This window comes from Felis catus, chromosome B3 (genome assembly GCF_018350175.1).
Source record: "Felis catus isolate Fca126 chromosome B3, F.catus_Fca126_mat1.0, whole genome shotgun sequence".
Classification (NCBI taxonomy): domain Eukaryota; kingdom Metazoa; phylum Chordata; class Mammalia; order Carnivora; family Felidae; genus Felis; species Felis catus.
In genome coordinates this window covers 61,596,160-61,617,935 of record NC_058373.1, presented here as the reverse complement: position 1 = coordinate 61,617,935, position 21,776 = coordinate 61,596,160, and the positions used below count along the sequence as shown (strand labels likewise).

Sequence of the window (21,776 nt, the reverse complement as noted above, 5' to 3'; positions counted from 1 at the left end):
TTTAATTAATAAAATGATATGAAATCTTCTATACATCTTGCTCCAGTTAATTTTTTTAATTATTGAAGTAACATGTACTCTTCACATCCACGTGTTTGTGTGCACACATAGACCCGTAAGACGTAGTGATTTATAGTGAAAAGCAGCAGTCTTCTGCCCTTCTTATCCCTCCCCATCCCATAGATTCTGCTCCACAGGTATTCGTCTTTCTCGGTTTCCAGTTTTGTTCTTTTGTTGTTGCTCCCATATCTGGTCTGGGGTTCTTGAAGAGAAGAGGATGATACATGACTTTGACTCTTTTAAGCTCTTGCAAAGACTGTTACGTATGTGTAAGCTAGGATAAGTGAAGGCGAGGAAAGAGACGCAGTTCTGTAACGCATGCTCTCTGTTTCAGGCTGAAAGTCACAACATGAAAAACCAACAGATGGATCCCTTTACCAGGCGGCAGTGCAAACCTACCATCGTTTCTAATGTGAGTGCCTAAAGAGGACGTTTTTAGTCAGGACCTAGATTCTAGGACATAAAATGAATTCCATTAGGAGATTAATAAGGAAGTTAAAAATAATGTTGTCTTAGTGGGATTTGCTTGCCTCAAACTCTTGGGTCTGGCTATCTCTTTTTTTTTTTTTTTTTTTTTTTTTTTTTAGTCTTGCTATAGGACATATAGGTAGTGAAAACCTGGCATGGATTTGTAGAAACGTCTGGACTAACCCCTCCTTTGGCAGGGTGGGTTTACCAATGTGGCAGACGTTAGGAATGTGTGGGCTGGGCCACCTAGGGCCAGGCTGGCCTGGGCTGGGCTTCAAAGCTTTTAATTGCCTCTTTTTTGCTGCCTTGAGGAAAACCCCACTGAGCTGCTGATGGGTCCACTGTGGTGCTTGTGATGTTAGTGGTGGTCGGCGGGTAGGACTGTGTGAGCGTTAAATCTCTAAAATAACTTGATTTTCTCTCTCAGTCCAGAGACCCGGCTGTTCAAGCTGCCATATTGGCCCAGCTGAATGCAAAATACGGTTCTGGAGTGTTACCAGATGCTCCAAAGGAAATGAGCAAGGCAAGTGCAGCACTCTCCTGTGGCCTAGACGCGTGGCTTCGTTGAGGCCTGATCTCTCCCACCTGGAGGAACATAGCCTTTCACTTGCAGCCCTTTCCCCGTCCTGATTGTTTACAAATGTAATAAACAGCTACTGAATTTTAGCCAGACAACCTAAGTGCTAAACCCAACACCACTGCTTAACTAAGGCCTTGATTACAGCTTTAGGCAACTGACATCTAGCCCTCTGAGCCACATTTTCTCCTATGTAGAATGGGGATAATACTCTCTATCCTGCTGCTCCGCAGGGTGCTAGGAGGAACTGATGACACATAAGCATCAGACCGTTGTAAAGGTGAAAGCTCTTTGAAAACTGAATGTCAGGGGCACCTGGATGGCTCAGTTGGTTAAGCGTGCAAGTCTTGGTTTCGGCTCAGATCATGATGTAATGGTTCATGAGTTCAAGCCCTGAGTTGGACTCCAGGCTCATAGTGTGGAGCCTGCTTGGGATTCTTTCTTTCCCTCTCTCTCTCTGCCCCTCTCACACTGGCTCGCTCTCTCAAAATAAATAAACTTCAAAGAAATTTTTAAAAAAAGAAAACTAGAATGTTAAGTAGAGAAACTGCCAATTTAGAAGCAGATTTTTGCCTAAGTTAGGTCTTTTCCTGTGGAGTCCACACTGTCCCAGGAATTCCTGAAACCTTGGGTCAGAAAGTAACTTATTGTCTTAAGCCCACCCTTTCTGCCCCACACCACAGACATGAGCCTTCCCTCTCCTCTTTCAGGCTTCAGAAAAGAAACCACCTTAATGGCCTCTCCTGTCCTCCCTCTGAGGGAAGGAATCAGAAAAGGGCCTTAGCTTTTTTTTTTTTTTTTTTTTACTATTAGTGACCGCTGCTTCTTGAAGTCCTCTTGTATTTATGCTTTTATAGTTAGTTTTTCTCTTCACATTGCAGGGTCAGGGAAAGGATAAAGATTTGAATTCTAAGTCAGCCAGTGACCTCTCAGAAGATTTGTTCAAAGTACATGATTTCGATGTGAAGATTGATTTACAAGTTCCCAGCTCAGGTAGGTACAGGTGGGGGGAGTGGTGATGGCTGAGGACCAGATGGCGACATGGCTCTCTCGGTCAGTGGGGAGGCCTGATTTTAGGGAAGAAGTGCAGGTGTCTGCTCATCATTATTTATAGAGGCCAGAGTCAGCGGGGCTGTGGGCATGTTTTGAGAGGGAGCAGGGACAGTCAACCCGACTGGAAGGAGTGAAGCAGGAGACTCAAAGGACTTCATAGGCGCCTCAGATGCCAATTTGCTCTTCTTTCCCACAGAGTCAAAGGCTTTGGCCATCACCTCCAAGGCTCCACCAGCCAAAGATGGGGCTCCAAGGAGATCTCTAAACTTGGAAGACTACAAAAAACGGCGAGGGCTTATTTGAGCGCACCCAGCCTGCTGCTTCTGACCCTGCATGCCCCATCACAGTGTCCCACCTTTCCTCTTTTCCTTTGATTTGCCCTCTTTGGGCTGGAGCAGCAGTAGAACTGGGAAGAGACTCTAAACTGCCAGTCATCTGTAATATAAACCATTTGCTGTATAGACCTCCCTTGTCTGCACCATCTCCCACCAACCCCCCAGGCCTCTCACCCAGTGTGGGCCTGGGCTCTCTTGGGTTTTATCCATGTCTTTAGATTTGTGTTTGCCTTTTTTTTTTTTTTTAAAAAAAAAAAAAAAAAACCAGCACAGTTCATTGGCCACTCTGCACACATTCAGTATTAGCGTGGAGCTGGGATTCTTGCTGTAGCCCCTGGGGGCGACAGCAGCAGCACTGGGCGGCCTCCTCCGCGGGCTGCCTTGGACCCAACCATTGAACATTTGGCACCGGACACTTGTGGAGGGAGTGGGGACTGGGCACCTGCAGCCCTCCTCCCTCTCTCCTCATCTTTCTCTTCTTCCCATCTCTGCAGAAGAGAGGTTTTCAAATCCAATTTAGTTTCCAAAAAGTGTACATTTGTGGGGAGGGAGGGGGGGATGTTTGAGAGAGAGAGAGAGAGAGAGAGTGTGTGTGTGTGTGTGTGTATACGTACGTACGTGTGTGTTTGTGTGTGTCTGTAAGTGCGTGGATTTTTTTATCATTTTTTTAAAATGCAGTACTCTTTGTATCGGTCTGTCATGGGTCTATAGCTGTTTCAGATTTTTTTCAGCTGTACATGAGCATCTGAAACTGCAAGAAAGAAACTCATTAAATGTGATTCTTCTTACTAAACAGGCCTGACTGCTGTAGCTGTGTAACATACCCTCCCCCACATCCTCTCCCCCCCCCCACCTCCCCCACCTCAGAGAAAACACCCCACTTTGCCCCCTGCCCTGTAGGCTGTGTCCTGGCAGGTGGGAGGGAAGCCCACGGCCAGGTAGCAGAGAAGGCAGTGCAGGTGTCTTGCTCAACCCATGGGTACAGCCTACAGCTTCTCGGCTGAACATAGAGTGTCTTTTTCCCACCCCATGTTCTTGTCTCTTCCTAGTGATTCTGTTTTGCTCTTTCGGAAAGAATAATGTTTTGTTTTTTAAGAGAAAGTATTCAACGTGAATGTGGAGAGAACGAACACAAAAAGATTTAGGTTGCAAATGTTACAAGCATGTGCAGTTTTGTGTGTGTGTATACATATATATATGGTAAGCATATATATTGTTGTGCAGCTAGGGTGAGGCCAGCAAAGAAGTGTGTATGTCTTTATGAAATGTTTGAAAAGAGATAAGCTGACTGCTTGATAATCATTCTCAGGTGTAAAGCTCCAAGTGTAAATAAAAGTGGCATTTAACAAATCTTTTCAGAACAAAGTACAGCTGACTATATATACCAAGAACTAAGCTAAAGAAACAGCTGAGAGCTGCTGAGTCCCACAAGAGGGAGAGGAATTTAGAAGCTCTGCTTTGTACTTCATCACCCTACTTTTCTGTAAGGAAGTGGGATGATGGGAAATCATGGACTTACGTTGTATTTAAACATACAAAATGAACTTGGTGACTCTTCTGGGTTTAGTAGAGCCTCGGTGTTGCTTTAACTTAGTTTACACTTTTTTTATTTTAAAAAAACAGCAATGGATGGTTTTTTAAAAGTATTGTGACTGTAAAATTGGTAAACTGTGACTGTAACATAGCTCTGTGGTAGCTGTGACGCAGTTCGGTTGGGCTAAGGTGGGCAATGGACTCATTAAAATCATATATACTTGAATAGTCCATTGACCGAAACCCTTTATAGACTGTTGTGTAAATGTGGAATCACAGACTGCTAAACATTGCCCAGACTCCAGCAGAGCCCTGGAAGCTGCTGGGACCTCTCCTATCATGACAAACCTGGACTGTTTTTTCTTTCTGGTTTTAAAAGACATGAAATTATAGAATCCATATAATTTGCTGGAGTCATTCTGATCCACCATGTAGATCTGTATTTAGTATCATTTGGATTTGGAGAAGTGTCGATTACATTATGGCTGTGTAATAAAATTTTTATTAAAACTGCATCACACTGTAGCCACTTTGCCACTACCTCCCCACACACAGCTGCCAAAAGTTCCGTTCTGAGATGCCAAAACACAGCGAGGAGAGAAGCCAACCAACTTATCACCTGAGTCGTCTCCTTGGTGATTGGAATCAGGACTGAGAATTTGTCTCCAATCTCCACTGAGGCAGGGCCTCTGAACCAAGATCTTGACCAGGCAGAAGATGTTGGCTTTATCACACACCCCTCCTCCACAGCCCCCACACCCCCACCCCCAGCTGGGCTTCTTGGCTGTTCACTTGAGGTATTTCTTACGCTGGGGAGTTGCTGCCATGGCTCCCTACTCCACACCTCCCCCACTCCATGTGGTTTCAGTGTTGAAGGGTGCGGCACCTAAGGCTGTTTAACACATTTTTCACTTCCTTCCAAGAGGCAAAAAGGCCAATGTCCATATGCCTGGCTCATGATGTATAGGTCTGTTTGTCTGTCTTGCTTCTGACAGGTGCAGGGAAAGTCTGCCTGCAACTTCCCTTCAGAAAGAATGCTTTTGTTCTGTTTCTGTGAAGTCCCGAGCTGTCACTCAAACTGTACAGATAATTGTAAATAAACTTTACACCCTGTTTTAACAAGGGGATCGGAATTAATCCAAGGATTGCATCCTCAGTGGCAACTCTCAAAGTCATGTTTTCAAAGTCCAAGAAAGCCTCTCTTTTGCTTGGTTTCCCTCCTTCCCCTTCTCTTAGCCTAACACCCCCCAAAAGTGAAAGTGACTGCTTTCAACTCTTTAGCAACCTGGTTACCCAGAAGCTTCTCTAGTATGGTAGTTGTCAACAGCCAGGGAGCCCTCCACTTGGCCTGGTTTACTTCCTATCTTGGAAGATACCAGCAACCTTTAACAGAACTAGGTAGGGCCCTGATAACACTGCCTAGCCCTAGTGAGAGGCTGGTGCTTCCAAGCTTTCAGTTGGCCTTTGCTACGCTGTCTCCTGCCTATCATGAGTGTGCAGAGGGAACCCAGGGACTGGTGACCATGGAGAAAATACTGATAGCCTTTCATCGATTCCCCCAAGCTAGGGAGATCTGGAACGCCTCCACTCCCTCATTCGCTGAGGATGTGTCTCAAAACTTTCTGGCCATGCTTTAGGAAGCAAAATCCTGGATCATCTATTTCCCTTTATAGATGGGGAGGTGTGAGGTGACAATGGTAGGATCCCAGTCCAAGCCTGCCTCTGGTACTGGGAGAGGTGGGTCCCAGTACCCACCTGGAGAGGGCTCGCCCAGCAGCTGTGCCCAATGAGGTTTTCTCCCAACTCATCAACACTCCCACTACCTGAGTGCTGGCAGCAGTGGGCTGGCTAGGCCCTAGAGAGCAGGGATTCTGAGCAGAAAACAGCCCTGCGTCTCCCAGGATGCAATGCCTTGGGGCAGGCATACCTGAGAGCAGAAAGGAAGCTGCCATAGGCAGAGAGATGTGGAAGGGCAAGAGGTGCAGGGCCAGTCAACTTCATCTTCTGGCCTTGGTGTGGGCAGCTTTCCTTGGGTAATCCTGGGTGGCAGTGTCCAGCACCTCTTGGGAACTAGGAAACCATCAACCTCCAGCATGGAGTTTTTGCGGGACTTCACTGACCACTGAGGGCCTCTGAGCTCCCTTGAGGAGGAAAGTGTTGGGGGGCTGGAGGGAACAGCAGCACTAAAAGAGGGCCAAGGGGGTAGCCTGCCTTCTCTGCAGGGTTCCCCAGGCCAGCCCCAGTCCTGGCTGAGCAGAACCTGGAGCTGGAGTTTCTTGGCTCTGCGTGGGGGCTCAGCTACCGCAGCATAGGCACATCTAGGGATTCCAGACGGTGCTCTGGACCCAAAGGAGAGCCAGGAGCCACAGGACACTGCAGGCTCGGTACAGGGTTCCTATCTCTGCTCTGCCGCTTACTACCCAGGCCTGAGCTAGTTAACTCCCCTGAGCCACAAATCTCCCATCTTTACAACGTAAGATCTGTCAGAGTGGTCTTAAAGATTAAGTGTACCTTTCCCCAGAAGGGGTTCAATAATGCTGTTGTTAGAGCAGAGGCCACTGTTCTCGGGAGGAGAGACTTCAGGGGCAGAGTGGCGGGGGCGGGGGGTTGGGATAGAGTGGGCAGTGAGTTGAGGGACAAGGTGGAAGCTGTAGGAAACCAGGCAGAGTGGGGGGCAGCGGAGCCTCCAGAAGCTGAAGCGCTTCGTTCAGGAACTCCTGGCAGCAACCACCTCCAGGGTCAAGAAACTCTGCTTTCAGGCTGAGATTACGAGCGTGGGCACTGGAGCGGGTCTGGGGAAAGTCCAGGGAAGCAGAGCTGCTTTTTGGCCTGCCCTTGCTGCTTATGTTCTCTCCAGAATGGACAGTCTGAAAGTGGCTCAGAAGACTCCCACCTCACCACCACCCCAGCAATCTCAAAGATTGTGAGGCTTGACCTACTCACCACCACCAAGAGTAATTAAAACATACAAGCAGTACCAAACTGGAAAATATGTGTAAAGATGACTAAGAAAATGTTCTGATCTTTCCCACAAGGACTATCTCGATGCCTTCTTTAAAATATCAAAGGAATTTTTTTTCTTTTTCAGCTGTCAGTGACCCTGGTTTGAAAAGTGCATGCAGAACAGACACATGAAAAGATGCTCAACATTGCTCATCGCGTCATCAGGGAAATACAAATCAAAATCACATTGAGATACCTCACACTGGTCCTAGTGGCTAAAATTAACAACTCAGGAAGCAACAGATGTTGGCAAGGGTGTGGAGAAAGGGGAACCCTCTTGCACTTTGGTGGGAATGCAAACTGGTGCAGCCCCTCTGGAAAACAGTGTAGAGGTTCCTCAAAAAAAAAAAAAAAATTAAAAATAGAACTACACTACGGCCCAGCAATAGCACTACTAGAAATTTATCCAAAGGATACAAGAGTGCTGATTCATATGGGCACAAGTATCCCAAAGTTTATAGCAGCGCTATAAACAATAGCCACATTATGGAAAGAGCCCAAATGTCCATCAACTGATGAATGGATAAAGAAGATGTGGTATGTATATATACATACATACACACAATGGAATACTACCCCTGATGAAAAAGAATGAGATCTTGCCATTTGCAACAATGTGGATAGAACTGAAGTGTATTTTGTTAAGTGAAATAAGTCAGAGAAAGACAGATACATGTTTCCACTCATATGTGGAATTTGAGAAACTTAACTGAAGACCATAGGGGAAGGGAAGGAAAAATAAGTTAACAGAGAGGGAGGCAAACCATAAGATGCTCTTAAATACAGAGAATAAACTGAGGGTTGATGGGTGGAAGAGGTTGGGGGGAGGCTGGGAAAATGGGTGATGGGCATTGAGGAGGGCACTTGTTGGGATGAGCACTGGGTGTTGTATGTAAGTGATGAATCACAGGAATCTATTCCCGAAGCCAAAACTACACTGTATACACTGTATGTTAGTTAACTTGACAATAAACTATTAAAAAAGAAAAAAAAAAAGTGTAGGTGGAGACCAGGTCTTGCTCAGCCGCAGACACATTCACCTCTAACCTGGAATGCACTGGTCTATCTCCACTGATTTTCCTTGGAGAACACCTCCTCACCCTACAGAGCTCAGCCGAAAGGTCACCTCCTCCTGGAAGCCTTCCTTGATCTCCCCTCCCAATCTGGTTTGGGAGCACCTTCTACTGGCTCTCCCTAGAGCAGCACTCACCAGGTAATGTAGGGCAGCACTCACCAGGTAATAATTTATGAGTCCCCACCCTGAGCCTGTTAGCTACTTGGGTCTGCCGCATATCCGCAGCACCCAGCGCCACCTGGCACTTCGGTAACGCCCAGTAAATGTGGTGGAGGGAAGGGGGGCAAGCGGATATCCAGCGGAGCCGACGCGTTCTGGGGCATTCGGTCCCACCTGTCCCTCCCATCCTGTCCCCGGACCGCAGCGCCCAGTCCTTTGGGGTCGACCAAAGGCAGCGAGAAACGCGGCTGCGGCAGGTAGGCCCGTTCACCCCAGGGCTAGTGTGCCGCCCAGCCCGGACGAGCCAACACCCTTGACTTGGGCTCGCCCACTGGGGCCGGCTGCCCGCACGTGCGCGCGCACCTCCAGCCGTGGACGCCAGCAGGATGCGCTTCCCGGCGACATCCCGGATTTGGGAGCGGGGCCTCGGCTTTCAACACCCGCGTCTTGGGGCCTGCGCGAGACTTCCCGGTGGCTCTTTTTGTCCGACCACCGGATGCCTTATGGAGTCGGCCGCCTAGCACCAGGGGTGGAAGTCAGGCTGCAGAGAGGTCACCAATGGAATTAGGGGAGGCACCCACGCCCTTGGGCACAAGATTCAGGGAGGTGTCCTGGGGGGGACGTCGGGGACAGAGGCCGACCGACAGGCACCCACAGCATTCTCAGAGCAGTTCCTTCGACCGACCGGCAGCCGCATCCCTGACCTCATATGCTCTCGGTCCCCTCTGCCTCCACTAGGCCGCGGGAGAGATCCTGCGGGTTCTGAGTTATGAAGAGAGGGAGGAGGGAGAACCACAGGAACACAGGCTCCTGGGAGGGATGGGAAACCTTGTTTCTGAAGTGTGTCAGGAGAGAAAATGTTCTTATTGCGCATACACAGGCGCGGTGACACATTTTGTTTGTTTTAAACCAGAGTGATTCAGATGGTGAAGGGTCAGCAAAGGCTGCTGGATCCCCAGCCCTGCTAAACTAGCCTAGCTCGAAATCCCAGAATATTCCCATCAGGTCTATCCATAATGAGGTCAGAGATTGCATGGGGAAGGAAGAGAAACCTTCTCAAAGAAAAGGGTCTGGGGCTGTCAGCTGAAAACAGCCATTCACTCCTCTTCCCAGGAGGAAGGAGACCTCCAATTCTAACCCCACCCTCAAGTTGCCATTGGCCCTGGCTTTGGCCAGCCCTCCAGCGCCCTCTCTAGTTTGTTCTGGGCAGAGATGGGCCCCAGACTGACCAGGATGGGGAATGGTTGGGATGCATGGAGCCCCTGAAGGGGCAAGGTCTTAGTGACAGCCCCTTGGAAAAAGAGCCATGTAGCACCCTGGGGCCTGTTTTCTGATGGGTCCTTTCTGGTTTCCTTTCTCCAGAAGACAATGTAAAATGATACACCACCATTCCATATAATGAAGGGAGGTCATTATAGGAACTACTCCTTGTATCCTTTTCACCTAGCACAGTGCCTCGTTTGAGGAAACTGCTCAAGGGAAGTTTGTTTTCTCTGTGAATCAATGAATGGATCACAGGTATTGTCACAAAATATTGGAATCTTGGGGTCAGGAAGTCCCTTGGAGGACACCAGGTCTCACAGAGCACATCTAGGAGTTGTTGACCAGAATAAGAACCTGTATCACTTGGTCCAGAGGAAGATTTGCCACCACCCTGCCCCCAACACACAGACACACACATGCACACACTACAGAGGCTCTGCTTTCTCCGGGGAAGCTTTCAAGGTCCCTCAAAGCAAAGGCAGTGCTCTGTCCTTTCTCCCTCAGGTGAAAGGGCCTGCCTGTGGCTCTTGGGAAGAAGAAATTAGTCCTGTGCCTGGCAGGGAATGGCGAGCAGTGACTTTACTCCTGCCCCTCAGGGTGGGGAGAGAGGGGCAGAGCTAAATAAGGCAGGTTGGGGAATGAAACCAAGCCTCCAGAAAACCCTCACCTCACGCACCCTATCTTCCAGGCCTCCCCCTTTCCCAGCTTTGTGCCCACTGTCTTTACTGCCTAGGAGGGATGTAGCTCCCAGGCCTGATAAATCCCAAAAGCCATGGAGAGGAGTGAAGACTCAGACACTCTAGAGAGAAGGCCTCAAGGGTACAGGAGGATCCCTGAACTGAGATGCCACAGAAGAAGAGAGATCAGTTTTCTCGTCAGACACATAGCTGGCCTTGTGAATAAGGCAGAGAGACGCACATGGCCTATCTCAGATTAGCCACCTCACGTCCATCAAAACCTTGCAACATTCCTCTATGCCCCCGTTTCCCATTTTTGCAACACACAAGAGGCCTTTCCTCCATCTATATAGTAGTCTGATTTTCTCCACAGCACTCTACGGATAGCCATCTACTCACAGCTTCAAGAACTGTGGAAACTGAGGCACAAACAACATGATTCCAGGATTTGAAAGGTCATTCCTGGCTCAACTAAGACAACATGAGAGCCCCCTGACCTTGTCCCACTGCTATATCGGGACCCCCGGCTCTGCCCCAGTATGTGCCCCTATGCTTTCTGCCTGTAGTAGGTGGAGGCAGACTCTGCCTTCCTCGGATAAGGAACTAGAGACTGAACTATAAGATGCTAATAAAAGAAAGTATGCACGGCACAGGAATAGAAGTCAGTGGATCTAGCCAAGACTCTCTGGCTTTTCCACCAACTAGCTGTGTGGCCTTGTGCAAAGACTGTAACCTCCTGGGTTGAGCCATTTAACTCCTTTGTTACTTCTCCTGTGTTTTGAGGAGAACAGGATGCACCTAAAGGTCCTTCCCACTCTAAAAGTCTATGAAATTGGGGCCCCTGAGTGGCTCAGTTGGTTAAGCAGCTGCTGACTCTCGGTCATGATCTCATTGTTTGTGAGGTCAAGCCCTGCATTGGGCTTCGTGCTAACAGCAGGGAGCCTGCTTGGGATTCTCTCTCTTCCTCTCTCTCTGCTCCCTCCTCTCTCTAAATAAATAAACATTTTCTAAAAAGTCTATGAAATTAGCTCTCATTTCAATACCCATTCCCAAGTTTGTCCTTACCTTTCCACTGAGGGATACTTGGAAAATATGGCAAAGAGCTCTTCTTTGGTTTCTGGGCTTAGGACAAGTGCCTAATAGAAGAAGAAAAAGAATTGCCCTTGAGTTTTCTCTTGGCAGCCAGCTCCTGGCTTGCTTGTGCTTCCAACATTGTCGTTTATATATATATATATATATATATATATATATATATATATATATATATATATCTCACAAACATTAACAGGTGCACAGTGCACGTTCCCTCCTCTCATTTCCCTCCCACCTTTTCAGTTCTGGCGAGTCCTTGTTGACTCTCCCCATCCCGGGCTTGCCCCCAGCCTGCCCCTACCCTGAGGGCAGTACCAGTCCCACCAGAGACCAAGGTAGCCCCGAAAGAGGGAAGTGAGTGCAGGAGACATGGCTTTTGAGCCATCAAGCTCTAGAGTACACCCTTCACACACACCCAGGCTCCTCTAGATCTCTGTGCCCACAGAAAGTAGCCATGCGATTTCCCAGGTTCTCTGAATAGTCAAACTCCTGTATTTCCGTCTTTCTCTCCTTCCCCTCCACTCATCCTTCCACACTTTTACTTTCTTCATCAATTCCCCCAGGACCTTCTCCTTTTTGCTCTGCTGAAGCTTCCCATTTTCTCTCTCTGAACCCTCCTTTTGTCTCCTCCTGGGCCATCCTTGAATCTAGCTGAAGGGAGATGAGGGGAAGGGGAGCTTCTTTTGGCCTTCATCAGCATCAGAGGCAATCCTTCTGGGGCATCCTGCCCCACAGGGTCCCCAACAATCCTGAGGCACGAGGCACCTGAGGAGGGATCCTCCCCGGTGGCATTTTGGGGGAAGACAAGAAATGCTGTGAAATACAAACTCTACTTAAAGCAGCCCTGCAGTTCAGCCGACCACTAACTTGTGAAGCGGCCAAATACTGCACCACGATGCCACGGATGAGCCAGCGTCGTGGCTCTCTTACCCTGTCACAGCCACAACTCTGGGTCAGGTGAGGTTTCCCTAAATTTACAAAGGGAAGAGACGTCAACGATCACATCTAGAGTGTGATGAACCTGAGACTGGCTCTTCCTACCACCCACACTAAAACTATTCTCATATTGTATAGATTTTACATCCTTCATTTTATTTTATTCTCCTAGCAATTCTGTGAGGTAGACGACAACCCTGCGGAAAAGAATCAACAGTTCAAGGAGGTGAAATGACTTGCTTAGGATCACACAGCAGACTCCACGCTCCGAATTCCACAGAAAAAGGAGTCAGAAGGGCACAGCCCCTGCCAGCCAGTAGCCAAGGGATGCTGCCCAGGACTGCGCCAGGACTCGCCGCGAGATTCAGGCCCCGCCCCCCTGACCTTGTTCTCTGCCAGCTGAGAAGTGGGGAGCTTGGGGGGAAGAAGCCTCAGGTCTTGCCCAGGACAGAGTCCCCACTTGGGCGCACGCCCTGGGGTGAGGCTTCCCCAGGAAGCTGATGGCCTTGCATTCCATGCTGAAGGAAAGCCCGGAGACCAGGAATCCTTGGCCCAGGATGGATCGTGGAAAGGAGCCGGAGGGACTGGGTAGGAGAGCGAGAGCAGGACCAGCTCCAAGGCAGTAGGGCCCGGGGGCGGAGCGACCCCTCCGGTCTCTTCGAGAGCGGGGACAGAGAGGCTGCGAAGGCCAGGCCCTGACTTTGTGTCCACGAGGTCTGAGCTTCCCGGTCACCTGGAGGAGCAACAGGGAGCCCTTGGAGGCCCGCGCTTTCTCTGAAAGTGAAAGGAGTGGGCGGGGGGCGCGGCCGAGGCGGGGCCCAGGCGGGCAGCCGCGCAGGCTCCGCCTCGGGGCAGTCTCGCGCCGGGGGCGCTGAGCGTCTCCAGTCCTCGCTGCGCCGCGGGCTGGTGGGCTTCGCTGAGGCTCGCGTGCGGGGAAATGACCCTGCCCGGGGGCCCGACGAGCATGGCGCGGCCGGGGGGCGCGGGGCCCTGCAGCCCGGGGTTGGAGCGGGCCCCGCGCCGGAGTGTCGGGGAGCTGCGCCTGCTCTTCGAGGCGCGCTGCGCGGCGGTCGCTGCCGCCGCCGCCGCAGGGGAGCCCCGGGCCCGCGGGGCCAAAAGGCGTGGGGGACAGGTCCCGAACGGGCTTCCGCGGGCTCCCCCTGCCCCGGTGATCCCGCAGCTGACTGTGACAGCTGAGGAGCCGGACATACCCCCGACCAGCCCGGGGCCACCGGAGCCGGAGGGTGGCTGGCTCCCGGCCGTGGGCTCCTCACACCTGCAGCAGCCGCGCCGCCTCTCCACCTCGTCGCTCTCCTCTACTGGCTCCTCGTCGCTGCCCGAGGACTCAGAGGACGATCTGCTGAGCGACAGCGAAAGCCGGAGCCGCGGCAACGTGCAGCTGGAAGCCAGCGAGGACGTGGGTCAGGTATGGGCCGCGGGGGCGGGGCCAGCGCGGGGCGCGGGGGCTGCGTGCGGCGGACCCAGCTCTGAGCTGGCTGAGCGCCGACTTCTGCGCTAAGCTCCCTCCGCCTGGGGTCCTGCTTAGCAGGAGCATGGGGTTCTCAAGGACGCGCTGGGCTGACCTCCCTCCTTGGCAGTTTTCACCCGGCTTCCACCTGCGGGTCGCTGCCCGGGCCCTGGGGCGTCTAAGAAAGAGAGGGAGGAGGAGTCTGCGACCGGTCGCGAGCACCGGGTAGGGCGGAGGTGGAGATCGTGACTTGCTGGCTGCGAAGTGGGGCTGAGGGATCGGAGGGGCTTGGTCTTGCCCCGCGAACTCTCGAAGAGAGAGGGGTGAAGGAGTCTCCCTCTCTCCCCACCCCCTCTCCCGCGCGGCGGCCCCACCCCCCGCCGTTGCCACGGTTTCCCTCTCCTGAGTGGGAGTGGAGAGGCGCTCCAGGCTCTGCTCGGGAACCGCCGCCGTCTGCTCCCGGCGCCCGCACAAGATGTGGACGCAGAAAAGGGAGGGGCTTGGGGCTGGGGGCTCCGGTAGGGAGTGGGACGCAGCCCTCCCCGGGTTTCCTGCTCCTAAGGAAAGCCGGGAGGAGGTAAACTGAGGCTGAAAAGCGGGATCCGCCTGCTAGTCCCTACTCCGGTAACCTGGCTGTTCCGGTGCCAGGTTTGACCCTCAGATAACCCCGGCCAGGGTGCAGCGAAGTCATTCCCATGCCTGCCCCTCAGGGGTGTGCGGCGCCCGGGATAGCCATCTTGACCCCCTCGTTTTAACCAAGGCCAAATACTTTAAATAACTACCCGCGGTCAACGCGAAGGAGTTGCTCTAGATCCACGTTATGCAAGTGTCCCTGGAGTGGAGGGAGAGGCGAAGGGCGTCCCGCAGGCTCTGGTGGTTCCGAGCCTGCCCAGAAGGGCGGTGAGAGCGGCGGACACTGGGCGCGGTGGGGAGAGCCCTGAGGCGCGGCCTCTGCCTGCTGAACCCGGGCTTCGCCGCTCGTTCGGACTGGATGAGGCGGAGGAGACCCTGTAACGACTTGCAGTGGATCTGTGAATCAGTTACCCGCTGAGACGTACATTCTCCAGAAGGCAGCGTGGTTTGTAAGGTACAAGAGGGAAAAGTCTCATAGAGCAGGAACACACAAACGCGCACACACGCACACACACGCACACACCCCGCCGCAGTCAGGTGTAGGGTGCGGGGAGTCCCTCTCTCCTCCGCGGATGAAAAGGATACCCCTCCCTGATCCGTGATCATTCCTAGTACAACCCTGGCTCACAGAGGGATGCGGGTGCCATCGAGGAATCTCCAAAGCCGTGGAATGTGGGGCAGTGAGAGGACTCCTTTCCCACCTCCTCCGAAATCCGGAGCAGTAGTTCTGGGTGCACCGTTCCCCGGGTCAGATCTCTGACAGCTGAGAGGCGGGATCAGGAGAAAGGACGCCAGGAGGGAAGCCCCCCCCCCCCCCCCCCGCCCTCCGCCCCCGTTTCCCTCTTCCGCCTACAGTCGGAGGAGGGCCCGGGGCCCAATCCTGCCTGCAACATAGGCACGCCGCCTGGGGTCAAGACTCCGAAGACCAGCTGCAGCTGTGCCCTAGGCGTCTTCGGCCGGCCTCTCCCTCGCCGAGCTTCGCCTTCTATCGGCGCAGCCAGGAGCTGGAGCAGATGGCCGCTGCGGGCCCTCACAGCTCCAAGGCTGCGTCTCCCAGGCCTTCCCAACCCCCAGCCCAACGGGGCCTCCCCGAAGGCAAACAGCCACGGCGGCGGCAGATAAGCCAGTAGGTGTTGACAGAGGCTGCCTGCGCCCGCGTGGAAGGGCCAGGCGCGGACTTTGCCTCACGGCCGGTCGGGGAGCGGCACAGAGTGCCCGCCTAGGCTGCCTTCAGGGCTTCCCCGGTCAGGAAGCTGAGGCCATCGGTTGGCTGACGGTGAAGGATGCGCCGGGAGAAGGGTCCTGCAGCAGAGCTCGGGAGCTCCCAGCTTGCCAGGCCCTGACACTCGGGCATGGGTAGATAATGGTATAGCTGGAAGCAAGAGGCGGCCCTGAAAGTCTCCACTTTGCCTCTGCCTGACACATCTTTCCACAGCTCCTAGGAGCACCACACAGCCTGCCCACAGCCTGGAGCTGGGCTCCCGGCAGGGTACTATCCTGGGACTGGGCAGCCTGCCTCCTTCCTGGGGCCTTTCTTCTGGAAGAGGGAAAAGTCACGGGCAGAGAAACCCAGACAGATCGGGAGAGGAGTTGGGGGCCTATCCCCAAGAGCAGCCAGCACGACTGTCCTCTTAGGCCTTGCCTGCCTCTTAAAACAGTTTTGGGGTGTTGCTGTAGGGAGGGTATCTGGCTCCTGTTCATTTGGTTCTCCTCTTTCAGTGCTCTAGGATGGGTAAAGAGACCTTGATGCCATCCTGTCCTGGACCCAGAACTCCCACACTTCACTTTTCACTAATTATAGAGCAGAATTTAGGTTAACAGACTTCCTTTTTAAAAAGCAAATGCCCCTGGGAGGGTGAAGTCGTGGGTCATTTATACCTTAGTGCAAATCATTTTATAAATTTAAACTGATTGCTCCCACTACCACCACCACCACCACCACCACCACCACCACCACCACCACCACCACCACCACCACCACAGGGAGTGCTGGTTTGATAGGGCAATGGGAACATGAGGAGGGGGTTGGGCTGGCAGAGTGCTTCAGCCCAAGACTGAACGGCTGGAGGTAGGGAGCCAGAGCCAGAGTCAGGAAGAATGGGGATGAGTATGTGGTGTGCTGTAAGAAGCAGGAGTCCTCAGGGCTTCCAAATGGAGCTTGGACAAAGGAGGGTCTGAGGCTAATGTCCAGCCAAACCCTTCCCAGAGAGAGATGGTCCCTGTCTAGCCCCAGGGGTGAGGATCAGAAGGTGCCCCTGTGACTTCCTCAAAGACTCTTTCACATAATCAGCTCTCCTGGGTTTTTTTTGCCCCAAGATGCCCAGGCAGCCTATGGGTGTGAGTTGGTTTCCCAGACTTCTATGGAGGGTAGGCTGGGCCCAAGGTTGGGGCTTTGGCCCTGTTTCCAGCTAGAAATAACAAATCTGCCTTTTGATATCCATATAATAAAAGCCTTACCTGCTCAAAAATATCTTCCTTGCTGTTGTTCATGTGCCAAAATTCCCGCCCACCCACTAAAGAATGACTCTTCAGGAGCCTTTTTGAATACATGCATTTTTATCTGCATTATGTTCCCTGGAGGAGGCAGCTCCCTAAGATGGATGGTGGTGAGTTCATTGATACTTGCATAGACTCCTTCCGTGTTTGAGCATATCCCTCACTGGCAGGGGAGCTAAATTCTGTCCTACCAACCTCAGGAAGTGGCTGGGAGGGTTCAGATGAAACCCCCTTGTAACCTGCATGGCTGGAACCAGCCTTAGTTGCTGCTACTCTTGGCTGATATGATCCTCACAAAATTGGAGGAGAATAGGTGATGACCCCATTTTACCTCAGCTTGGAAGCAAATCAGTGCTGTGTTATCATGCATCAATCAAGTGACAGTAGCCCAGGACTGCAGGCACTAAATCTTCTTCTGGGCCCACCTCCCACCTTCCATCCCCACTCACTGCTCCCACAAAATCCCAGAAGAAGGGATGGTGTGGTTCTCCCATCTCACCTAACCCAGGGCTGGCTCCCTCTTCCCCTGGGGTGGCTACAGAACTAGATATACCCTCCAAGTCCATTCTGGCCCCACTGTCCCCAAGCTTCTGTCAGTAGGCCCCTAAAGCTGCCTGAAACCATACCATTACACCCATTCCTTTGGATGAAGACAGAGATGTCCAGCCAACAGAGAGGAGTTTGCAGGCAGATCTCAGTGTTTCCCCAGAGAGCAGACAGCCCACCTTGTGGCTGCAGATTGCTTCATCTTACACAAAGCTCTTTCTCCTGCAGGGTCCCATTTGACCCCCAAAGGCAATTGGGGTGGTAGAATGGATTTTGGAAACTGATGGGGTAATTGGGACATGGGGGAGGAGGTTGGGCTGGTAGAGAACTTCAGCCAGAAGCCGGGAGGCTGGAGGCAGGGAGTGAGGGGATGTTAACTCCTCTGAGCCTTGATTTCCTTCTGTAAAATGGCAATAATGCTACCACCCCATGCTCTTGCTTTGCATGTGAATGATTTGAAAATCATGAGTGGGAGAAGGGGGTATAGGACGGTGCCACTGAATACACATGGCGCATACATCTTCCTGGAATTTTACTTGAAGATTTGGAGGTGGGAGAGTTTTATAATAAAACTTGGATTTATTATGCAGCAGAATGCAAACCTTGCATGTATTTAAAGAGTAAAAAAAGGAGTTTTGAAAGAGATGTCATGTTTCTAGTGGGCTGCTTCTGGCTACACCCCCAGATCCCTGGGGGTTGGACACGTGATCACACCCTAGTGTGCCATGTAGGGACTTCAGTAGGAAAGTAGGAGCAGTGCTTTCTGATGGAAGATGAGGAGCGCCTGGCAGGCAGTAGGCGGTCAGTAAATGGTGGCTCGTGTTATGGCAGCAGCTCTATCCTCCCAGAGGAAACAGGCTCACACAGATGAAATCCTCACTTTGGTTCACTCAGCTAAAAAGTGACAGAACGCATGATTCCAGTGCCCTGTCACTAACCCCTATCTCCTCCCCATGGGAAAGCAGCAGACTTCCCCTGTTTAGGCCAAGTTCTCCCTCTCCCTCTTGGAACTCTCTCTGATCAGGGAGGCTGTATTTCTGTGTTCCAGCCCTATAACTCCTGCAACACATATGCAACTCCTCTGAGGCAAGTACCCCTACGAGGAGGCAGCAGACACACAGTTTGGATGAGCAAACCTGTGTACTTTAGAGGGTGGACACAGGGCTGATGAGTTTTGGGTGGGAAAAGGAAAGGTCCAGAGTATGAGCTGCTCTCTGAATTGGGTGGAGGCCAGAAGCCATGGTCATGAGGCAAGAAGCACACCAAAATCTACATTTCCTTCCCGGTTTCATCTAAAATGATAGGCTCTCAGCTCTGCATCCCATTTTCAAGGCTCAGGTTTCTGGGTCTAGATCAAGACCAAGGATGCCCCGAGCCTTGCCAACTGGTGAGGAGTGAAAAGGCATCAGGAATAGCAAGAGGGTCTCAGGGAGCCCTAAGCCATTCTTTTCCCAGGCCCTGCCAGGCTAGCCTCTCTGTCCTGGGCCTTTGCAAAAGTATGTTTCCATGTTTGTCTCCCTAAATGAGAGTAGCCAATGGTCCAAAGTGAACGAAACAAGAATCCAAATTTGTCCAGTTTCTGCTTCATGCCAAGGAATGGGGCTGGGGAGGATGGAGCCTGTCACACTCAAGCCTCATTTACTACTCATAACAACCCAGGGAGAGTGATTATTTCCCCATTTTACAGATGAAGAAACTGACACTCAGAGGCCTGTTTCTCAGGCCCCAGAATCTCCTGAGGCAATGTTAGAAATGCAAATTTTTGGCTCCACCCAGACCTACTTAGAATTTCCCCCTGGGGCAGACCTGAGCGTCTGCATTTTTTAACCGGGGTGACCATCAGGTGATGTTCAAGCTCAGGAAAGTTCTAAATCCTTGACAGAGCACTTTAGTAGCCTGCCCACACAGCTCAGAGCAGCAGGAGTGGGGTGCCAACCTGAGCCCTTTGGCATTAAATTCAAGGCTGTTTTCAGCACAGTCCATAAGCTGGTATCTGCCATCACCCTGTGCCCATCTCAGTGTCCTCCACATAGGCTCACAATAAACTTTCCTTGAGTGAGTGAGTGACTGAGTGACTGAGTGACTGAGTGACTGAGTGAGTGACAGTGAGTGAGTGAACCGTGGCGCCCTAGCTACTTGCGGTGGGTTGGGGCAGGAGACCCTATTCCAAAGGAGGGCGGGCTTAAGCACTGCTGAGACGCCAACGTGCACACTGGACCGTGTCGCTTTCAGAAAAGCCACTGGCAGAAGATTCGGACCATGGTGAATCTGCCCGTCATGAGCCCTTTCAAGAGGCGCTATGCCTGGGTGCAGCTGGCTGGGCACACGGGTGAGCACAGGGCAGGCGCCGGTGAGGTGGGTGGGTGTCTGGAGTAGGAAGGGACCAGGCAGCGCTAACTGGTGCCAGTCTGCAGGGAGTTTCAAGGCGGCTGGCACCAGCGGGCTGATCCTGAAGCGCAGCTCAGAGCCGGAGCGCTACTGCCTGGCGCGGCTCATGGCGGACGCGCTGCGCGGCTGCGTGCCCGCCTTCCACGGCGTGGTGGAGCGCGACGGCGAGAGCTACTTGCAGTTACAGGACCTGCTCGACGGCTTCGATGGGCCCTGCGTACTTGACTGCAAGATGGGCGTCAGGTACACGTGTCATGCCTGGCTGGGCGCGCACTCAGGGAGGGGATGAGCGCTCTACCGGGTGCCCAAAGCCGCGCTGGACCGGGTCCAGGTGTGCGCCGTCTTACGCCCCGCCGCTGCCCGCGCCTCCGCAGGACTTACCTGGAAGAGGAGCTGACCAAAGCCCGCGAGCGGCCTAAGCTGCGGAAGGACATGTACAAGAAGATGCTGGCGGTAGACCCGGCGGCTCCTACCGAGGAGGAGCACGCGCAGCGCGCGGTCACCAAGCCACGCTACATGCAGTGGCGAGAAGGCATCAGTTCCAGCACCACACTGGGCTTCCGCATCGAAGGCATCAAGGTGGGCCAGTCCCGCTTCGCTTTGCAGAGCCCTGTCCCTCCCTCAGCCCTAACCCCGCCGTGCGGTATCTGCCCTGTTCCACGAGGCACCCTCTGGCGGCCTTTCTGCCGTCCCTGCAACTAACGTCCTGGGAGGTATTGCTGCTCTAGTCTGATCCTCTCCCCTTGAGCTGAGGAGAGACACGGGGACCCTGACCCTTCCTGTCCCATCTCCTTCAGAAAGCTGATGGCTCCTGCAGCACCGACTTCAAGACGACGCGAAGCCGGGAGCAGGTGATTCGTGTCTTCGAGGAGTTTGTGCAAGGGGATGCGGAAGTGCTGGTGAGCGCCGGATCCTAGAACCCTGGGGTGTCGGGGAAACCTGAAAACGAGGGGTGCCCCTAGGTCATCCGGTTTAGCTCCCTTGCCGTGACCCGCTCCCCGTCCCCTCCTCCCCCCCCCCCCATCGTAGCATTTATCCCACCTGGGGGCCTGTGTCTTCCTCACCACGGTATTTGCCAAGCCAAGTATGCTTCGTGGCCCCTAATATTAGCAGAGGCTCAATTAGTGTTTAATTAATTTGCCTTCCTCTCCTACCCTGTTCTCTCCAGAGGAGGTATCTGAACCGCCTGCAGCAGATCCGGGACACCCTGGAGGTCTCTGAGTTCTTTAGGAGGCACGAGGTAAGAGGGGTAGGCTCAGGTGCGGGAGCTGTGGCCTGTGAGGGCTACAGCAGGATTAGGATGGGGGGCTTCTCCAGGAAAGGGCCGTGGCCTGACCATGTGGGGCTCGACAGGTGATCGGCAGTTCGCTGCTCTTCGTGCACGATCACTGCCATCGCGCCGGTGTGTGGCTCATTGACTTCGGCAAGACCACGCCCCTCCCCGACGGCCAGACCCTGGACCACCGGCGGCCCTGGGAGGAGGGCAACCGCGAGGACGGCTATTTGCTGGGGCTGGACAATCTCATTAGCATCCTGGCCAGCCTGGCTGAGAGATGAGGCTGGGCCCTGGTTCTGACAGATGGACCTGCGGCCGTGTCCACACCATGCATGCAGCCAGAGACTGAAACCCTGCGGTGCCGGGAGGTTCCCACAGTTCTGAAGGCCAAGTGCCAACCACCATGGGACGCACTGCACGAGCAGGGGGCTGTCTCCCATACAAGCCCCAGAGTTCCCAGAACCGATGGCACTAATTAACCCAGGGAGGGGGATAGGGAGGCTGGCTGGGACAATGGCCTCCTTCCTCAGCCCAGCTCTCTTGAGGGGGCTGCATATCTCTCTAGAGAGGCCAGATAATGAATTTTATTTCGCAGACACTAGATCTATTGGTCTAACCTCCCACACTACAATGGACAGCCTTTGCCAATAAAACTCAAAGACACCAGCTTTGGTGACTCAGGCCTCATCCCCTCCCTCCTCTGGTCCCTTTCTTACTTCCCTAGCATCCTTCATGTCT

The 21,776-nt window shown here is 52.8% G+C and overlaps 2 protein-coding genes and 1 long non-coding RNA gene across 4 annotated transcripts in view; 2 read left to right on the top strand and 1 right to left on the bottom strand.

The window, feature by feature from the left end:
• Positions 1–4,541, top strand: part of RTF1 (RTF1 homolog, Paf1/RNA polymerase II complex component) — a 51,035-nt gene extending 46,494 nt beyond the window's left edge. The window contains exons 15-18 of the mRNA XM_023255476.2: positions 395–472; positions 956–1,051; positions 1,987–2,098; positions 2,355–4,541. Of these exons, the coding sequence (XP_023111244.1) occupies positions 395–472; positions 956–1,051; positions 1,987–2,098; positions 2,355–2,461 (393 nt within the window). The 3' untranslated portion in view covers positions 2,462–4,541. The remainder of the gene's footprint in view (positions 1–394; positions 473–955; positions 1,052–1,986; positions 2,099–2,354) is intronic.
• On the bottom strand, positions 38–15,141 carry LOC109500703. 2 transcript variants are annotated; one of them, XR_006599306.1, is made up of 5 exons: positions 14,482–15,141; positions 13,443–13,877; positions 11,862–12,964; positions 11,269–11,339; positions 38–262 (listed from the first exon to the last, which is right to left on the bottom strand). It is a non-coding gene; the product is annotated as an uncharacterized LOC109500703 (long non-coding RNA). The 2 variants fall into 2 exon arrangements; XR_006599305.1 differs by having other exon boundaries at positions 11,269–12,964.
• ITPKA (inositol-trisphosphate 3-kinase A) lies at positions 13,086–21,704 on the top strand. Its single transcript, XM_023255475.2, has 7 exons — positions 13,086–13,657; positions 19,607–19,703; positions 19,789–20,005; positions 20,137–20,341; positions 20,560–20,661; positions 20,931–21,002; positions 21,116–21,704. Exons 1-7 carry the CDS (start codon positions 13,169–13,171, stop codon positions 21,317–21,319), a joined length of 1,386 nt encoding a protein of 461 aa, XP_023111243.1. The 5' UTR covers positions 13,086–13,168; the 3' UTR covers positions 21,320–21,704.
• The last annotated feature ends 72 nt before the right edge of the window (positions 21,705–21,776 follow it).